Genomic DNA, 19,934 nt, shown 5'->3' on the forward strand with positions numbered 1-19,934 from the left:
TTTGAACACCGCGCCCGCTTAGCAACTTCTGCTGCTGACTGTACTTAAGTGTGTACGAGGGTTAAACCAAGCTTGTTTTTACAAAAAATACTTAATAATGTGCAGGGTTTATCCCGTGCCGTAGCAGAAAATGCACAAATGCACGCAGATATTTCCACAATAAACGTATTAACCACTAACTAAAACTAATATTAACATGTTGTTATGATTATGAAGAAAACTGGCATTAACACTTTCACTATGTATGTCTCCTATGGCCCGTTCACATGCTCGCCAACCCTAGGCGTAGGCGGGCGTAATCCTGTCCTGACGCGCTTAAGTTCTGCCACTTATCTGAGGCGGTTGGCAAAGAAGCTGCGTGGCGATTTTCTAATAGAACCGTGTGTGAAACTCAGCTAGTTTCACATACGGTGAATAACGTGAGCGCGGCAGAAATGTTTTAGTTTGGTGTGCGTGACTATAGTAGGTACTAGGGGCACACGACCTGCGCGATGTTGCGCGGCGTGCAGGCGCGCAGCCCCTGCCCGCGCAGCGTGAGCCCGCGCGCCGGCGGGATGACGTCGCGGCCGCTCACGCGCAGCCGGTGCACGCAGCCCACGAACCCTGACAGCGTTGGGGCTCCCGGCAGCCTGTTAACATTAAACCAACCACCCAATTTGCATGAGTGTCCAACAAATCCTGCGTCTTAATAAGGGGACAACTCCTGATCCTTCATAGAAACTGATCCCGGTTCTACTACTAATTTAGAGACGAGTAATTTAGTGTTTTCGTAATTATATCAATTATTTTACATAATCTTGGACGACACTGCCACAATAGCGAATACAACATTTTATATGTTTACCTTTTTGTGATATTCTCCGGCGGACGACCGATGTAGATGAACGGGTCGACGTCAAGCGAAGTCATTCGCCCCGGCGTCGAGCCTCTCGCGGTCGCCTTGCCCATCCGCAACATCCCATCCTTCTTGTACCGTCGAGCAGAAATCTTCGAGCGACCGTCAAATCTCACTTTCCCGGCACGCAGCTCCATCGGTCCGCTGCCAGCGTTCCAACGTAACACAGCTTTGTTTTCGCCTAACCCGAGCCACAAGTTATCGCTCGGTCCTGCCGCGCTGAGGAGCGTGCCTTCGTCGCAAACTGCGGACACTTCAGCCCAGATATCAAAACGTTTCGCGGGGAGCCTCGTTCGGGCCATCATCCGCGCAAAGCCATCGAACAGGGGCATTCTATATATTTCCTCTACGTCCTCGAATTCATCATAAATCGAATACTCCCCAAACTCATTCGTCAACTCCCCTTCGACCTCTTCTACTATCATCGCCGTCGGCTTCGGAACACATTGGGACTGGACTTCATTCGTTTGCAATGGTGCATCACTGTTCATTTCTGGAAATTTAATCAATCGATACGACTTAATATTTAGGTACACGGGTGCTTCTAGCGGATACTTAATGAGTGTTGTGCGAGTAATGGTAGTGAACTAGCTCGTCCTAACGATATCCGACCGGCGGGAGGATGTCGACGCAAATCAGTTCGGGCTCGGGGCTGTCCGGCTTGCCGCTGTCGGTGGTGTCCGTGGAGGCGTGGCCGGGGTCGGAGCGCTCGGGCGCTAGCGATACAGATGCGGATGGGGTGCGGGGGCGGAGGCGCGTGAGGGTGAGCTTGCCGGTGGAGCGACTACCTCGCCTAACGTGCGGGCCGTCGTCGGCGCAGGGGCCGAAGGCCTGCACGACGATGTCGGATTGCGTCCTACAGGCGTGCGTGCGGAGGTGGCAAGCGGAGAGGTAGGTGCGGCCGTCGCTACCGCAGACTGAGGGCGCCCCGGCGGGGCCGCAGTCGCCGCCGCCGCACTCGCACTGCGCGAGCCCGCTGCGCACCACGCAGTACGCGCCGAAGTAGCATGCCATGTGCTCGCAGCTCGTCGCTGGCAGTTGGGTCGATTCCGCTGTACATAAGAAAACTTGTCATTGCGCACAAATCCATCAAACGCTACAGTACTTCCTTAAGGCTTGTGATACACCATCTCTTTACCAAATTTTATCTAAATCGGTTTAGCGGTTTAAACGTGAAGAGATAACAGACAGACAGAGTTATTTTCCCATTTAAATGAATATTAATAAGGATTGCTAAGTGTGTGATGTTTGTAAATGATACGTACGGTCGAAGCAGCCATTAGGCCCAAGCGCGTGTTCGTGGTTGGAGCACACCGTGCATTTCTGCCCCTGGATGCCGGGCTTGCACACGCAGCGCCCCGTCATTTGCTCGCAGTCTTCACATACTGACTAACCTGAATGCCGAACAGGGATGTTTGTAAATGGTACGTACGGTCGAAGCAGCCATTAGGCCCAAGCGCGTGTTCGTGGTTGGAGCACACCGTGCATTTCTGCCCCTGGATGCCGGGCTTGCACACGCAGCGCCCCGTCATTTGGTCGCAGTCTTCACACACTGACTTACCCGAATGCCGAACAGGGATGTTTGTAAATGGTACGTACGGTCGAAGCAGCCATTATTAGGCCCAAGCGCGTGTTCGTGGTTGGAGCACACCGTGTATTTCTGCCCCTGGATGCCGGGCTTGCACACGCAGCGCCCCGTCATTTGCTCGCAGTCTTCACACACTGACTAACCTGAATGCCGAACAGGGATGTTTGTAAATGGTACGTACGGTCGAAGCAGCCATTAGGCCCAAGCGCGTGTTCGTGGTTGGAGCACACCGTGCATTTCTGCCCCTGAATGCCGGGCTTGCACACGCAGCGCCCCGTCATTTGCTCGCAGTCTTCACACACTGACTAACCTGAATGCCGAACAGGGATGTCTGTAAATGGTACGTACGGTCGAAGCAGCCATTAGGCCCAAGCGCGTGTTCGTGGTTGGAGCACACCGTGCATTTCTGCCCCTGGATGCCGGGCTTGCACACGCAGCGCCCCGTCATTTGCTCGCAGTCTTCACACACTGACTAACCTGAATGCCGAACAGGGATGTTTGTAAATGGTACGTACGGTCGAAGCAGCCATTAGGCCCAAGCGCGTGTTCGTGGTTGGAGCACACCGTGCATTTCTGCCCCTGGATGCCGGGCTTGCACACACAGCGCCCCGTCATTTGCTCGCAGTCTTCGCGCACTGACCCGAACGCCGAACATCCACAAGCTGAAAATGAAATGTTTAGTAATAAGTACGAGTATAGCACATTTAAAACCTCAAAAACGAATCCTCGAATGACAAATTTGCACACGGACTGAAAGAACTTTTAATAGAAAAGTCGCTATATTCTGTTAAAGAATATAGCGAAAAATAATTTATTATGTAATAATTTTATATTGCTTTTATACCTATTTTATTATTGTGACATTTAATTTGATATGAATTCTGACATGGCCATTAATATTTTTAGCTATTAAGACTATTAAGATCGTTGACATTTAATTTATTTTTATTTTATTTTTCATTTGAAAATCTGATTAAGTTATTTATAACTTAGTATTTTTTGTAAATATAGTTTTTTTTTGGTTTTCTTGTTTTGACATTTCGACAATATCTAGGTTGGCCCTAGCTAAGTATACTTACATTGACATTTTTTTCTTTTTAGGGTTCCGTACCTCAAAAGGAAAAAACGGAACCCTTATAGGATCACTCGTGCGTCTGTCTGTCTGTCTGTCTGTCCGTCTGTCACAGCCGATTTTCTCCGGAACTACTGGACCAATCAAGTTGAAATTTGGTACACATATGTAAGTTTGTGACCCAAATACGGACATGTAACGTAAATAAATGAATTTTAAACATGGGGGCCACTTTTGGGGGGTAAATGAAAAAATGAAAAAAATTAATTTTTCAAACTATATCATGTTACATATCAAATGAAAGAGCTTATTGTAAGGATCTCAAATATATTTTTTTTATAATTTTCGAATAAACAGTTTAGAAGTTATTCAAGAAAATAGGCAAAAAATGACCATTCCCCCCCCCCCTTATCTCCGAAACTACTAAGTCTTAAATTTAAAAAAAATACATAAAATAGGTCTATACCTATAGATGACAGGAAAACCTATTAGAAATGTACAGTCAAGCGTGAGTCGGACTTAATTACAGTTTTTGATGCGACCCCTACGGATTTTTTAAAGAGATTTCACTCACGTTTCACATAAAAAATACATTGTTAACAGTGCCGGATTACTTAGAGTAGTAGTTTTCTTAGAGTAATTGGTGATAATTTTCTGATAAGATAATCATTTTAAATATTTAACGGTCTTACCTACTTTACGAGTAATTGTAAGGTCAAATTAAAAATAATGTTTAAAAAAAATGTTAAATTGAGAGCTAGCTCAAAGTTTTTTGTACTCGTCGACTTTAATGGTTGAATTAATAAAGACTTTGTAACCAATAAGCAAAACAAGCACGTGCTTACGGCACCACGTTCAGGGGGGGCACCAAAATGCCAGGTTGAAAAAGGTGAACAAATTTTAAAATTAGGGACAGACACATCGTTTTTACCACACGATTTTTTTAGCTGTCCAAAAGCTACTTTGCAAAAATAATGGCGCGTAATTCTTTGGGAAACAATCGGTCGCAGTAGAAGAGTCGTGATTACATGCATAGATTCGATTTCAACCCACTCTTTTGCGGTTCGGCGTTAGGTCTTATGCGAGGCCTTCTGCCTTACGGCAAAGTTGATCTTCTGCCTTAATTACACTTGGGCGTGGATCCAAATCCAAGCTTTCCTCTTTCGCAGCTGGGCCTTTCTCACACTTCGCCAATTCAATTCCAAGCTCTGCTTTCTTGCATATTTTATGCATGAAAACAACCTCGCTGAGACCCTTAAATATCGAGCCCTATGCGAAGCTAGGCTGATAGAAAACTGTCCCATCCCTTCTCTGTATGAAATCCTGGATTCGCGCCTGGTTGGGACTAAAACTAAAATTGCGTTTTTATATCGAAAAATTTTCGCGCTCGCTTCGCTCGCGTTTTTAATAACTTTATAAGGTATGATAAAGGTGACATTCGGGTGGCGACTGCAGCAACATTACTCTGTTGCAACGTTACTTCTGCAATACTGTCAACTTCCGTGATAAAATGATGTGACTGATTTCCATACTAAAAGTAAAAATGTACAACTGTCTATCATATTGCGTTTTTATATCGAAAAATTTCCGCGCTCGCTTCGCTCGCGTTTCTATTACTTTCTAAGCTATGATAAAGGTGACATTGGGGTGGCGACTGCAACAGCATTAGGTACTCTGTTGCAACATTACTGCTGCGGCACTGTCAATTTTCGTGATAAAATGATGTGACTGATTTCCATTCTCAGCTGTAATGCGGCAATGAACTTCTCTCAATTTACCAAAAAATCAATGTAATCTTGATGACCCTAGGGAGAGGGGGCACCTAGAAATGCTTAGGGCATCAAAATATCTTAATCCGGCACTGATTGTTAAAAATTGTGTAATATACGGAACCCTTGGAACGCGAGTCCGACTCGCACTTGGCCGGTTTTTGTGACATTGTTTTATTTATTTATTTAATATTCTTTTATGTTTTTAATTTTCTGTTTTTAATGTTAATGTTAAGTTGACGATCTTTTAGTGAAAGCCTTTGTTTTATCCTTTTGTGTAAAATACTGTGTCTTTTTCTTTAAGAAATAAATATATCTAATCTAATCTAATCTAATCTAATCTAATCTAATCTAATCTAATCTAATCTAATTTGACGCTTAATATATTTGTGTGGACACTCTAGTAGGACTACTAGCTTTGTTAAAATTTATTTTGTCGTGTGACACATTTACATCACTCTTTTGTTTATAGGTACATATAAAGCACCTTGAGGCACCATGATTTACATGCGTCATAGGAAATTTTGCATTAATTTCCTACGGCACATGTGTTTTTTCAGAGTCAGCATTCATCAAGCCAAATCTTATCTTATCTAATTCCCTCCGAACACACAAAGTCGTAATTTGTTTCAGATTGATGGCACGAACAAGCGTTCAAGAGCAACTCACGGATACAGCCCATGTGTTCGGTCCCGATCCTCGGCAGGCCCCAGTAGCCGGGCTCGCAGCGGGCGCACTTGAGGCCGCCGACGCCGGGCCGTCAGTCGCACTGGCCGGCATCGCCGCACTGCTCCGACACGGAGCCGAGCCGGTGGCAGCCGCACTGTGACGGGCAGCCGCACTGTGACGGGCAGCCGCACTGTGACGGGCAGCCGGACTGTGACGGGCAGCCGCTGCCGCCGGGCTCGCGCGCGAACAAGAGTTCAAGAGCAACTCACGGATACAGCCCATGTGTCCGGTCCCGATCCGCGGCAGGCCCCAGTAGCCGGGCTCGCAGCGGTCGCACTTGAGGCCGCCGACGCCGGGCCGGCAGTCGCACTGGCCGGCGTCGCCGCACTCCTCCGACACGGCGCCGAGCCGGTGGCAGCCGCACTGCGACGGGCAGCCGCTGCCGCCGGGCCCGCGCGCTGCCGTAACCCCGTCGGCGCAGCACCCGTGCCATGATTCTTGGCAGGTCTTTTTCTCGGGTTGAGTTTTGTCTGTAAGAATACATAGTCATTTATTTATTACAATCAAACCACAGCTAATGAATATTGTAATTATTAATAAAACATGTTTTGCCGCATCTGACGGGAACGTTACTTATGTTAGGTACCTATTACATAAAGCAAAGAAACCTTCTGGATCATGTGATAAAAAGTCTTGACGTCTTGAATTGTAGTCGTAGCAAGACTAAAAGCCCAAATATGAATATGATTTCGTCACTTTAGTTCAAAGAAATTATGTATTTACCTATTATACATTTGCTGATAAACAGGCAATAAACCCAGCAAAGCACTGAACTAACCGCTCAAGGGAATAGCAATGTCAATCATCTGCGCTTTCTCAAGAAAAGAAGTAATCAGGGTCAGATACCTTTTCTGCAGCAGCGGGCTGCTTTAGTGGTGTGATGGCAGTAACTGCCGATTGGGCAGTCCTTGCGATGTGGGCCGCCGCCGCAGTCCACAGGCCGCCCTTCCGCGTCAGTGACCGGCTCGTCGTCTCCACATGGTCGGAACTGTAACATTACAATAACACATTTTAAACACAATTGACGTTCACCTATTTCATGCATCCGTGCATCCGGATCTAGCGAAAACACCGCGATGCACCGCTTCGCCGTCACATCTGGATCCCGATCCAGCACGCACGAAAGAATTAATATCAGGCACACACACACACACAGGCAGACACGACATAGGTACGATACGTCTTCTTCTTTGTCGTTGTACTTCTATGAAGTGGTTCAGTGTTCTGTATCTGCCCACATATATACATACCTACCTACATGAAAAATGCTTAAACTTAAAACTTAACTATTTTGGCGACTGAACGGTATGGCTCCGTTTAATCGTCTGCTCTTGTGTCGGATTCGGCAGTTTGCCCCGGAACCTCCGAAACACGACACCCTTCGGCTAGAAGTCGGCGCACTCGATGGTCCCCAGCAGCGGTCGCGGCACGCGCACCACAAAAGAGTTGAAGTGCACCTCTAAGGCCCGCTTGCACCATCCCTCTAACCCACGATTAATCGGTTAAGCCGTTAACCCATGTCACAGAATAAGTAATAGTATTATCATACAGAACGGACACGCACCGGCCCGCCCCGACTCGGATTACCTCGCCCCGCGACTGAGTTCTGACGGACTCCTGACCATAGTCTAATAAAACATGGTCTTCTATTCCCAGAGTGACACAGGCCTACGTCACAATAACATGGCCGCTATATATAGCGCTATCGCATATTATCATATAGCGCTGTCGCATGATGACGTAGGCTTGTGTCAGTTAGGTGACCTAGAAAAGACGGGAATGGAGTACCAGGCGGAGTATATTATTATACCATGCTCCTGACATACTCTCAGTTCGGCTAGCGACGCCGCTTCTACGAGAGGCCTATCGTTTTGTAAAAAAATATTCTTAATTACGAAATCAATTTGAGTTATACATGGTATTATAGTATGGCGTGTCCGCCCTGTGCCCATGTTAAATTGTACTGCCAAACCATGGTAACTCCAGGAGTAACCGGTTAACCCTGGGTTAGTGGAATAGTGCATGTGGCGCTAGTGTACCTCTAGCCCGCGACACAGCGCCAGCGGCCGCAGACGCAGCTCCTCCTGCCGGCGGCACGACTCTAACTTCATGTGGCACAGCGTGGGGTACAAGCGCAGGTCGGACGCGCACACGGGCGCCGACGTAGCCGCCGCGGCGGCCGCAGCCGCGCAATCGAATAGACACGCGCATCTGCCAAACGTTACACGAACTTTATACTCGCATGTAGGGATTGCAATCCGGTCCGGCGGATCCGGTAATCCGGCCGGATCTGGCACATTTTAGAAGCTACCGGATCCGGTTGAAATCACCGGATCCGGACCGGATCCGGGAAAATAGAAAAAAAGACCGCACACAGCACCCACTGCGCGTTTTAAGTGAGATAAAGGCGACGGATAGAAGAAAGAAGTTAAACAGAATAAAGAACGAATGAAAAAATCCAAATTTGGTAAAATAAGAAGATATTTAATATGACGATGATTGAGAACAGAAGAGGATTTCCTCTTCTTTCATGTTAGTGGCACGAATCGGCACGATACGACGATTACTTAAATAATTAGAAGTAAACATTAAAGGATGGAGATGCCATGGAAGGTATTTGTAACGACCGGTCTGGCCTAGTGAGTAGTGACCATTCAGTGACCCTGCCTATGAACTATGAAGCCGATGGTCCTGGGTTTGAATACCGGTAAGGGCATTTATTTGTGTGATGAACACAGATATTTGTTCCTGAGTTATGAGTGTTTTCTACGTATATAAGCATGTATTTATCAATATACTATACGTATATATATCGTCGCCAAGTAGTACTACCTAGAGCTAGCTAGTACCCATATTACAAGCTTTGCTTGGTTTGGGGCTACGAGTAGGTCGATCTGTATAAAATTGTCCCCAAACATTTATTCATGTATTATTTATTTATTTAGGCTATAAAACTATTTTCACGGATATAAAATGAAAGCAATTAAGATAATATTAGAATGCATTTCATACAATTTTGGTTAAAAGTAAAATATCTTGTTACTTGAATGGATGTCAGCGTTACAAATAATTCCATCCAAGAACAGTTACGAAAACTTGTCCTTTCAAGGAGTTCCATTTCCCATCCCATAATTATCCCATTAACAGGCTTTGGAATCTAATCAAATTTATATTTTTATTGTAAACGTATAAATTTGAGCAGAATGTGAGTGATTAAATATAATAAAAATAATAAATCATATTTTATTTTTAAAATGAGATTGACTACGTGACACTTTTTAATACTTAGATTTATTTTATTGTTAAAAAGTTATTTCTTATTAACTTCAAAGTGTAGTTTTATGAATACATTTGTAAAAATACCCTTTGTTTCTCATATAACGCATAAAACTTGAAAAATATGCCATTTAATTAACTTTAATATCCTTATACCTAACCGGATCCGGTCCGGCCGGATCCGGCCGGATTGAGGCCAAAATCCGGCCGGCTCCGGCCGGATTGAAAATCAATCCGGTTTGCAATCCCTACTCGCATGCTATATAAAATAGTACATTATTGTCGAGGCTCGGAAGTAGCTACTTGCAGGCTGAGGATTCGTTTTCAACGGACGACCTTGGGAGTCCGTTTAATTGAATCTGAAGCCAGCAAGTAGCCTTCCAGCCGAGTCATATACAGGGTGATCAATCCAAATGGGTCAGTATGGAGAAGTCAGAAACTATAAGAGATAGCGAAATCTGTTCTTAGGAACCATGGCTTCGATTTTAGATTTAATAATAATGGCATTCAATTTTTTTTTTAATCTATCATACATAACCGGGATTCGAACCTGGTCAATATTCTTGTTGTTTGTTTGTATGGCAACTTTTAAACGATGCGTGATAGGTGGGGGGTGCTCGACCAAATATCATAGAGGGCCCCGAGACAAAACAAACTACATTAAAAAAAAATCAAAATGGCCGATTTTTTTTTAATTTTTTCAAGTTGGTCCGAGCGCGCTGAGATTTGGCATGCGGAGAGCCTGGGGGCCCAAGATTACCATGTCAAAAAAAATTTTTGGAAATATCCAAAATGGCGGCGGACACGGGCAAAGTCAAATTTCCAAGTAGGTTAAGCGAGCCCGAAGGGCGAGTTTCAGGCCGGGAGGCCGAAGACCGACCCCGGCGGAGGGCCGAAGGCCCTGAGCCTCCACCCCGACTCCCAAAACGCGACTCCCAATAGGAAAAGTGTTGGGTCGTGTTTAAGCTCCAACTTCCCCCTTTCGTGTGACGCTTCGGGCCTTCGGCCCTACGCGGAGCTCGGCCTTCGGCCCTACGCGGAGCTCGGCCTTCGTTTACTCGGCTTCGGCCTCGCGTTTTGGGAGTCGGGGTGGAGGCTCCGGGCCTTCGGCCCTCCGCCGGGGTCGGCCTTCGGCCTCCCGGCCTGAAGTTCGCCCTTCGGGCTCGCTTAACCTACTTGGAAATTTGACTTTGCCCGGGCCGCCGCCATTTTGGATTTTTCCAAAAAATTTTTTTGACATGGTAATCTTGGGCCCCCAGGCTCGCCACATGCCAAATCTCAGCGCGCTCGGACCAACTTGAAAAAATTAAAAAAAAATCGGCCATTTTGAATATTTTTTAATGTAGTTTGTTTTGTCTCGGGGCCCTCTATGATATTTGGTCGAGCACCCCCCACCTATCACGCATCGTTTAAAAGTTGCCATACAAACAAACAACAAGAATATTGACCAGGTTCGAATCCCGGTTATGTATGATAGATTGATGAAAAAAAAAATTGAATGCCATTATTATTAAATCTAAAATCGAAGCCATGGTTCCTAAGAACAGATTTCGCTATCTCTCATAGTTTCCGACTTCTCCATACTGACCCATTTGGATTGATCACCCTGTATAGTGTTTTTCTCAAAAATGGTGCAAGAAATATAAATATAATAGAAATATTTTACAAAAGCAACGTTCTTACGTATATATTTTCACAGATAAAAGTAGAAACAATTGAAAAAGTTTGCTTGCCGCATTTTCATTTTTTCTATTAAAAAATAGAAGTGTATTTTTCTGCCGAAAATACGCCAACCTATTTGAGACAGCTACATAGTCGCGGTACCAACATTATAATTATAAGTACTAATTATCTGTTTGGCTGTTTAATGGGCCTGTGCCTTCATTTGATATGGCCATTTCAACTTTTAAAAAGTTTGGAACACGACAAATAATGGAATTTGTATGCAACATTGCAGTCCCAAAATCAAGACTGCAATGTTCTTAACTTTTTAATTTTTGACTGACCGTAAACTACGCGCTTCGCGACCAATTTTTTCAACGGCAAAGTCGACTTTGCCGTCCATTTTTGAGAAAACTATAAAAAGCAAGAGATGCATCACAAAATGTTATAGATATCGGCAAGAGTCAAGGTGAATGATTACTAACAATCTAATCGCAAAAATGGTAGTTCATCATCATCATCATCTCAGCCATAAGACGTCCACTGCTGAACATAGGCCTCCCCCTTGGACCTCCATACGTGCCGGTTGGAAGCGACCCGCATCCAGCGTCTTCCGGCGACCTTAACAAGATCGTCTGTCCATCTTGTGGGTGGACGTCCTACGCTGCGCTTGCTAGTCCGTGGTCTCCACTCGAGCACTTTTCGACCCCATCGGCCATCTTCTCTGCGTGCAATGTGGCCTGCCCATTGCCACTTCAGCTTGCTAATCCGGTGGGCTATGTCGGTGACTTTAGTTCGTCTACGGATCTCCTCATTTCTGATTCGATCACGTAGAGAAACTCCGAGCATAGCCCTCTCCACACACAGGCAGACACGACATAGGTACGATACGTCTTCTTCTTTGTCGTTGTACTTCTATGAAGTGGTTCAGTGTTCTGTATCTGCCCACATATATACATACCTACCTACATGAAAAATGCTTAAACTTAAAACTTAACTATTTTGGCGACTGAACGGTATGGCTCCGTTTAATCGTCTGCTCTTGTGTCGGATTCGGCAGTTTGCCCCGGAACCTCCGAAACACGACACCCTTCGGCTAGAAGTCGGCGCACTCGATGGTCCCCAGCAGCGGTCGCGGCACGCGCACCACAAAAGAGTTGAAGTGCACCTCTAAGGCCCGCTTGCACCATCCCTCTAACCCACGTTAATTAATTTTATTTATGTTAAATACTTTAAAATCTTGATGTCTTTACATGTTGCGACTTGCGAATGTTGTGTGCATGACATAAATTTTGGTGCCGATATTTAGAATACATAGGGAGACGAAAACTTGTCCATATGTGGCTCTGTGAGCTGTATACCCCGCAAGCATAGGTTACAACTCTACTTATATTCATTTCGACGACCTGTCTGGCCTAAAAAACATAGGTACCTTGGTTGTCCATTGGAGTCAACCGCGCAAGTAGCTTCATACGCGCATTGGACGCGCGCGCACACCGCCGTGCCGCCGGTTGGCTCGCTGGAGTTTTCGTTCTCTCCTCTCTCTCTTTCGTTTGAGATCTCGTTTGTTATCTCCGTGATTTTTGCGCTTTTGTTTACACCTGTAAATAATGAAAATGTTTATAGACAGAGACTTCATAAATGAGGCGTAAGGTTTTCAAACCTAGAGGCACTCTTCTGTGTTTAAGTAGTCACGTACTCTTCTGATTGCCAAAGCAGAAAAACTTAAATATGCTTAGCCCGTTCTTGTGCTCTGAATATCGGGGTTTGTTTTGCTTTTTGACTTTTTAGAGTAGAGAGGCGCCTCCGAGTTGCGCCTCAATCTGAGCATGCATGTATTTCCTTCAGAACGCTAAAAAGGGGATAGGTACCTAATAAGGGCGAGTTGGTTAAATATGACGCTGCTGGCAATCCCATTGAGAACTGTTTTTTTTTCACTTCTACAAGCACGAAAACGAAACAATTATGATTAAAAACTCTTCGTTATAATGTTAGGTTATATGTCAAAATAAATGCTAACAAAATTTGTCATAAGTATTTGTTTACATAATTTGCCATTTCTATTGAACTCTACTCCACTGTCCACACAAGTAGATGTAGAACGATGCCTTGGCAGGCTATAAAGCAGTGTTGAGTACGTACCCGCCGTATTGTTTTCCTCCTCCGCACACTCGCCATAGTAAGCGACGCGCACCGGCGGTTCGCCGCGCATGCGCGCCTCGCACGCCGCGCGCTGCAGCGCGCACTCGTGCACGAACGTGCTGCGCGTGTTGGAGCACACGGGCTCGCGCGGCACGTCCGCGCACGGGTTGGAGCACGCGCACTGCCCGCGCGCGCACCAAGTGCCGCTTGGACACTCCACGCCGATGCATGACTCTGGAATGGTGTTGTAGGTTATAGCAATATATCAGGTACTTAATATCAAAATTTTACTAAAAGGTACAATTCAAGTTTCTAGTTTTAGTAAGTTATTTTATTAGTCATTAATTTAATTGTTTTTGTTTTATGAAACCCATTTTTGGGCAAAGGCCTTGCTCATCTTATTCCAATTCCATTTGATAGTAGGTAGCTAGTTTGACAGTAGTTATCCATCTCGACTCGCCATCGAGTACCTGGTCGTTTCTGCCCTGCCCTGCTAACATGAGTTGCGTTCTCGCGCGCGACTCCATACATCTAGCGCGACTTCAAAAGTATGGACTCGTGCGCAAGAACGCAACTCATGCTAGACTGCCTGGTATTTATTGCCATAGTAACATCGCCCTTAACGAGCCACATCCCTGGTCAACAATATCCTCAAACCTCATATTAACGAATGTTTTAAGTTCCCTACGTTGACTCTACCGAACTAGTTATTATCTAGTGTAGGTTAGATACACACGAGTGGACTTTTAAATTTCTTCGCATGCCTAAGGCTTAGAACGCACTCGATTAATTTCTTGCGGATTCAGTCTTGCAAGTGCGTGCGCTTATGAAGCATGCCGTATGTTACAAACCGCAAGAAATTAATCGTAGTGCGTTCTAAGCGTACTCTAATACTTATTCCATTCCATACGATTTAAAAAAAAGTAATACCCAAATTAGATAGTACCTATACTGCTCACGTTCGAAAAGTTTGAAGTGATTTACTATTTGGTCACCGTGTCTTTGATACAACGCACCAAGAGGAATCACGAGTTACGCAGAAAATTTATACACGGTGACAAGTAACTCACCGCAAGAGCCCATATGTTTAACGTGTAGCCGCCGCTTCTCACGGCAAGCTACATCACGCAGCGAGCATACGCTGCTGTAGGTCTTATTATCGTTCCCGCACACTTCTTCGGTTTCCTGAAATAAGTGTAGAATAATAATTTTATTTGCAGCTAATCTTTAGACCAAGTTTAAGGTACTTATACTAAGTATTTTTAATCCTGGATAATGACAGGATACTAACCGTTCCTTCCTCGCAATGCTTCGGACAGACACAACTTGCCTCTGAAATTCCATCGCTTTCACATACAGCATAGAACTCGCATTTCTTGTTTTCACATCCATCTGGAAATTTAACGACAATCGTGAGTACTGATGCTGAGTAGGTTTCTATATAGTAAAGGATTTGTCGGTTGCTACTTTACGAGTAGTATAGATAAATGTCTGGATTTTGATTAAAAATATCTGGCCAGCCATTTGTCTGTCAATAAAAAAAATTCACTAACCGTTCTAGGTACATTTTTTAATTTTGTTGTATTTTTAGCGACAGTAATGGTTATCTTACTGCAAGGTCCGTCGTAGAGTACGGTGACATCCCTGCGGTGCCGGCACGCCTCGAGCTGCAGCTTGCAGCGGTTGCCGTACGAGATGCCGTCGGAGCCGCAGACGGGCGCGAACTCGTTGGAGCAGCGCGGGCAGCGGCACACGCCGCGCCCGCCTGACGCGACGCACTCGCCGCCGTGGGGGCAAACGCGGCCCGCGCAGATACCGTTCGAGCCTGAAGACAATAGGGCATATATCATTCATAAGACAGGTAAAATGCAACGAACACGCTTCATCTATAGTGCAATTATTGGGAAAAGCCCGACATTCAGCGAGGGCAAATAATAGAGGCTCTCTTTTACACCATTAGATTGGGCGGAGCCACTTCGAATGATTGGCGGGCGGACAAGTTTAGGCACCTACTCGCACTCGCTGTCATGCGTGTCATCGGAGCCACACACAGGACGCAACACAAGCTCGCAAGGCGTAAACAACTTACCACGGAGCCCAGCATGGAGGACTCCCACCCCCTCTTTCGAACAGGCAGGCCGCGCGGCGCAGCTCACACTAGCTGTCATGAGTGCCAACGGATCCACAAATGTGACGCAGCACGGGCTCGTATAAAGACACAACTTACCACAGGGCCCAGCATGGAGAACACGCAGTTCTCTCCCGAGCAGACAGGCCGCGCGGTGCAGCTCGCACTCGCTGTCATGCGTGCCATCGGAGCCACAGACAGGACGCAGCACGGGCTCGCACGGCGGAGGACATGCGCAGACCGCGGCGCCGGCGCCCTCCACGCGGCACTCGGCACCGTGCCGACATTCCACTTCCGCGCATGGGTTCACTCCTGTCAGAAAAATTCCAAAGTCAAAAGAATAACAAAAGAATGACATAAGAATGGTGTAGATTAGTAAAAAAAAAGGAAGGAAGAAAAGAAATTTCAAGCCAAAGACCAAAATAAACGATTAGCATATTAAAAATAACATAAAATTTGTAAGAAGTACAAAGGCGAACTTATCCCTTTCAGGGACATACAAAGAACAAACAACAACAAGGTATCGCATGCTGTATCGTTGCACACCAGGGTTTTTCCTGCCCGACACTAGAGTCCCTTGAAGGTAGGTTAGATTAGATAGGATATACTCATAAACGAAGGTGAACCCGACTCACACCCGACTATAGCCATAATATCTCACCCGTACTACACTGCCCTTTGAAGATGACCCTCAATTGTTTTCTAGCGCGACAAGATTCCCTGTGCATTTGGCACTCGTTGGAGTAGGTCTTGCCGTCAGACGCACAAACGGGGGAGAACTCGAGCGGGCACGGCTCTGCGCAGCGGCAGGACGGGGCTCGGTTCTCGTCGAGTTGACACAGTTCTGGATCTGGGCAGGTCACGCCAGCGCACGGATCTGTGTAAGAAGATGTACGTACGTTACTAAGGCACTAAGGCATCAGATATATCATTACTGCGGAAGACCGCGTTAATGTATTGGTCAGTTTAACTTAAAACCTTATTCGGTGCATAGACACCTTTTCAACGACCAAAATTAAATTAGGTAAAAGTCAATGTAATAAATGTCACACGAGAACCCCTCTTGCTGAGGGTCTAGTCCTTTATAGGAGATGGACCAATACTATCTTTGGCTTAATATCCTCCATAGTTTGCCAGGCGCCTTCCCATCTGACTGAAACTAAAATCCCCCGCGGGCGCCCTAATAAGATAAAACAGCATGCTACTTATTGGTCTGGTGGTGTAGATAACGCTAAAGAATACTTACCACATTTGCCGTAATACTTGAATGTAATGTTAGTGTTGGTCTCGCAGGCGGCCCTTCGCATCTCACATTCGCCCGGATAGTCGTGGGCGTCGCTGGCGCAGAGCGGCCGCGAGCCCTCGTGGTCGCCGTAGCTCGGGCACGAGGTCGGACACTCGCAGGTGTAGGATTGGGCGTCAGCCGACGGCCGGCATTGGGCGCCTGGGCCGCACGTCACCCCGATGCAGGGGTTAGTTACGTCTGGACAAAAGTGGTTACGATGGACATTATATAACAATAAAACGTGTAAGAAAAATAAAACGATTACCAAAAGATAGCATTTTTCCGCCCATTGATAAATACCTATATGTCGTAAGAATGTGAAGTGAAACAATTAGCGGATATCAGGCAACCGCAAATCTATCTAGCTCGGTTCGAAGTCTGGGCATAAGTAGGTACCTACATAAATAGACAGTAAGTAGGTAACTCCATAAAAATCTCAATGCTTAGGTAAGTATATCAATCATCAATCAAAACAACATTCTCAACTATCACGGTGCGCATAGGTCTAAATGCTTTCCTTGGCTCGAGTAAGGTTGGTCACATGGCACATTGATCTTTTCATCAAACAAGTAGGTACCTACTCACCACTAGGAATTAAATAGCAACCGTAGCAACCGCTAGCAGCCACCACTAGCAGGGACAGTAGCGTCGCCCGGACGGTCACCCTTTTACCGGGCCGTCTCCGCACCACTGCCACCACCTCCAACGATAGCGTTAGTAATAAAACTACAATAATAACAAGACGGTACTCACCACTAGGAAACAGATAGCAACCGCTAGCGGCCACCACTAACAGAGACAATAGCGTCGCCCGGACGGTCACCATCCTACCGTACCGTCTTGGCACCTCTCTGCCACCATCACGCATCCTCCTCTCGCATCGTTAGTAAGTGTTAGCGCTAGAAAACAAATAACATAAATTTATCAGTTGGGAACAGTCCCATCCCAACTTACCATTCTTAGTTTTTTAGGGTTCCGTACCCAAAGGGTAAAACGGGACCCTATTACTAAGACTTCGCTGTCCGTCCGTCCGTCCGTCCGTCCGTCCGTCCATCCGTCCGTCCGTCCGTCTGTCACCAGGCTGTATCTCACGAACCGTGATAGCTAGACAGTTGAAATTTTCACAGATGATGTATTTCTGTTGCCGCTATAACAACAAATACTAAAAACAGAATAAAATAAAGATTTAAATGGGGCTCCCATACAACAAACGTGATTTTTGACCAAAGTTAAGCAACGTCGGGAGTGGTCAGTACTTGGATGGGTGACCGTTTTTTTTTGCTTTTTTTTTGTTTTTTTTTTTTCGCATTATGGTACGGAACCCTTCGTGCGCGAGTCCGACTCGCACTTGCCCGGTTTTTTTTTTACAGATGTTTAAATTGGGTACAGTCGATGTCAAAGAGATATTTGCAGTTTTGCACCTTACTCCTTTGTAATAAGGCGAAAAAAATTAACACATCATTGACGTCGACTGTCCATGCCTAACAATTCTGATACCTACCTATAAAAAATAAAATAAGTATGTCAGCAGCTTTGTAGCAATAAATCCTCAGCTATTTAACTAATATCTACCTACTTAATTAAGGAGTCGATAACAATTATCGCTGCCATAAATTCTACATATACCAAAGTAGATACCTACTTACACGTAGAATGTATAAGTAGATAGAACTACGTATATGTAGTTTATTAGGTACCTAATTATTATTTAGGTCACAGAACTGCATTATAAAATAGTTACGATATTAAAATAGCACTAACGCTGTCAATCGATAACGGTTTGTTTTTGTTAGTAGCAACTTAATTAACGGCGGAACAACCTATAAATAATATATGATGACCACTTCAGCCAATAGGGAGGCAATAGGTATCGTGGATAGCGCATCTATTCGAGACGTAGAAAGTATATTGTAAGAAATAAGTAAACAATTACCTGCTCACAACGTAGACCGGCTGAAAACGCAGTGACAATATCTTTGGCTGAAAGACGAGGTGCGACTGGGACCACGACTGAATGAACTGTAGACATGCGCAGTGGAGATGATCCTTTATAATACATAAAACTGATGCATATAAACGCTACCTGCTCCTGCATTAGAGTAAAGGCATCGGTTATTGGAACTGTGCTTCATGATTAATGATTAGAAACGTATAGAGAGCGTGCATGAACTTAATTGTAGACGGCAGCACAGAAGCCCCCTATTCAATGGCGCGCAGCATTATGTCATTTTTAGATTTAAGCCACTAGATAGTAGGGTTTATGCGAAATAGAGCTAGCGTGAAGTGTAGGCAGCACCTGCTTAGAAGCATGAATTGTTTTAGCTCTCGATTTACGTCACGAGATGGCAAACGGCAGACCCTCAAACACGCGCGGTCGATGTTTATGTCCGCAAAGTGTGCGTAATGCGTAATCACTTTATTGAAACGCCTGAGGAAATGCTACGTGCTAAGTTTCATAATTTTGTTATCACTATCATAAAAAGGCAGCGCTTATTTTTTTAGGGTTCCGTACCCAAAGGGTAAAACGGGACCCTATTACTAAGACTTCGCTGTCCGTCCGTCTATCAACGAACCGTGATAGCTAGACAGTTGAAATTTTCACAGATGATGTATTTCTGTTGCCGCTATAACAACAAATACTAAAAACAGAATAAAATAAAGATTTAAATGGGGCTCCCATACAACAAACGTGATTTTTGACCAAAGTTAAGCAAAACCGTTTTTTTTTTTGCTTTTTTTTTGTTTTTTTTTTTTGCATTATGGTACGGAACCCTTCGTGCGCGAGTCCGACTCGCACTTGCCCGGTTTTTTCAATAACAATCCTCCTTTTCTGATTTGCGTATAGTCAAATAGTGTGCTTTTGATTTTGCCAGATATGCACTACTACAGGATGGCCCATTTAGATCGGTCAGTATGGGAAAATTGAAACTATAAGACATACGACGATCTCTTCTTAGGAACCATGTCATCAATTTTAGTAACAAGAAAAAATGCATTCATACATTTTTTTAAATGTGTACTCATCTCGGTTGTTTCTTTATAGTTGAATATTGTATTGTAAAAAATGGTGGTCATTTCGAAAACTTAAAATAAATTAAAGGATATGAAAACAATGCATTTTATTCATTTCAGACATCATATTTCATAGTAACATTTAGTGCTCAAGACTACTCAATCGATATCTAAATAGAAATAATGTTAGTTTCGTTTTTCAAAACGTCTGGGTTCTTCTGGGTTCGATTCCCGAGCTGCGTACACATTTTTTTTAATGTATGCAGTTTTTCTTGTTACTAAAATCGATGGCATGGTTCCTAAGAGATCGTAGTATGTCTTATAGTTTCAGATTTTCAAATACTGACCGATCTAAATGGGCCACCTGTATATGATT

At 44.9% G+C, this 19,934-nt stretch overlaps 1 protein-coding gene across 1 annotated transcript; it reads right to left on the reverse strand.

Moving 5' to 3' along the window:
• Positions 1-163: 163 nt before the first annotated feature.
• Positions 164-18,575, reverse strand: LOC134789951 (agrin-like). The gene is made up of 17 exons (XM_063760681.1): positions 18,480-18,575; positions 17,300-17,445; positions 16,508-16,744; positions 15,923-16,138; positions 15,361-15,573; positions 14,746-14,958; positions 14,425-14,525; positions 14,204-14,318; positions 13,134-13,367; positions 12,424-12,592; positions 8,093-8,264; positions 6,900-7,041; positions 6,263-6,523; positions 2,999-3,145; positions 1,684-1,947; positions 845-1,388; positions 164-629 (listed from the first exon to the last, which is right to left on the reverse strand). Exons 2-17 carry the CDS (start codon positions 17,412-17,414, stop codon positions 470-472), a joined length of 3,303 nt encoding a protein of 1,100 aa, XP_063616751.1. The 5' UTR covers positions 17,415-17,445; positions 18,480-18,575; the 3' UTR covers positions 164-469.
• Positions 18,576-19,934: the final 1,359 nt, after the last annotated feature.

This window comes from Cydia splendana, chromosome 4, assembly GCF_910591565.1.
Source record: "Cydia splendana chromosome 4, ilCydSple1.2, whole genome shotgun sequence".
Taxonomy (NCBI): Eukaryota; Metazoa; Arthropoda; class Insecta; order Lepidoptera; family Tortricidae; genus Cydia; species Cydia splendana.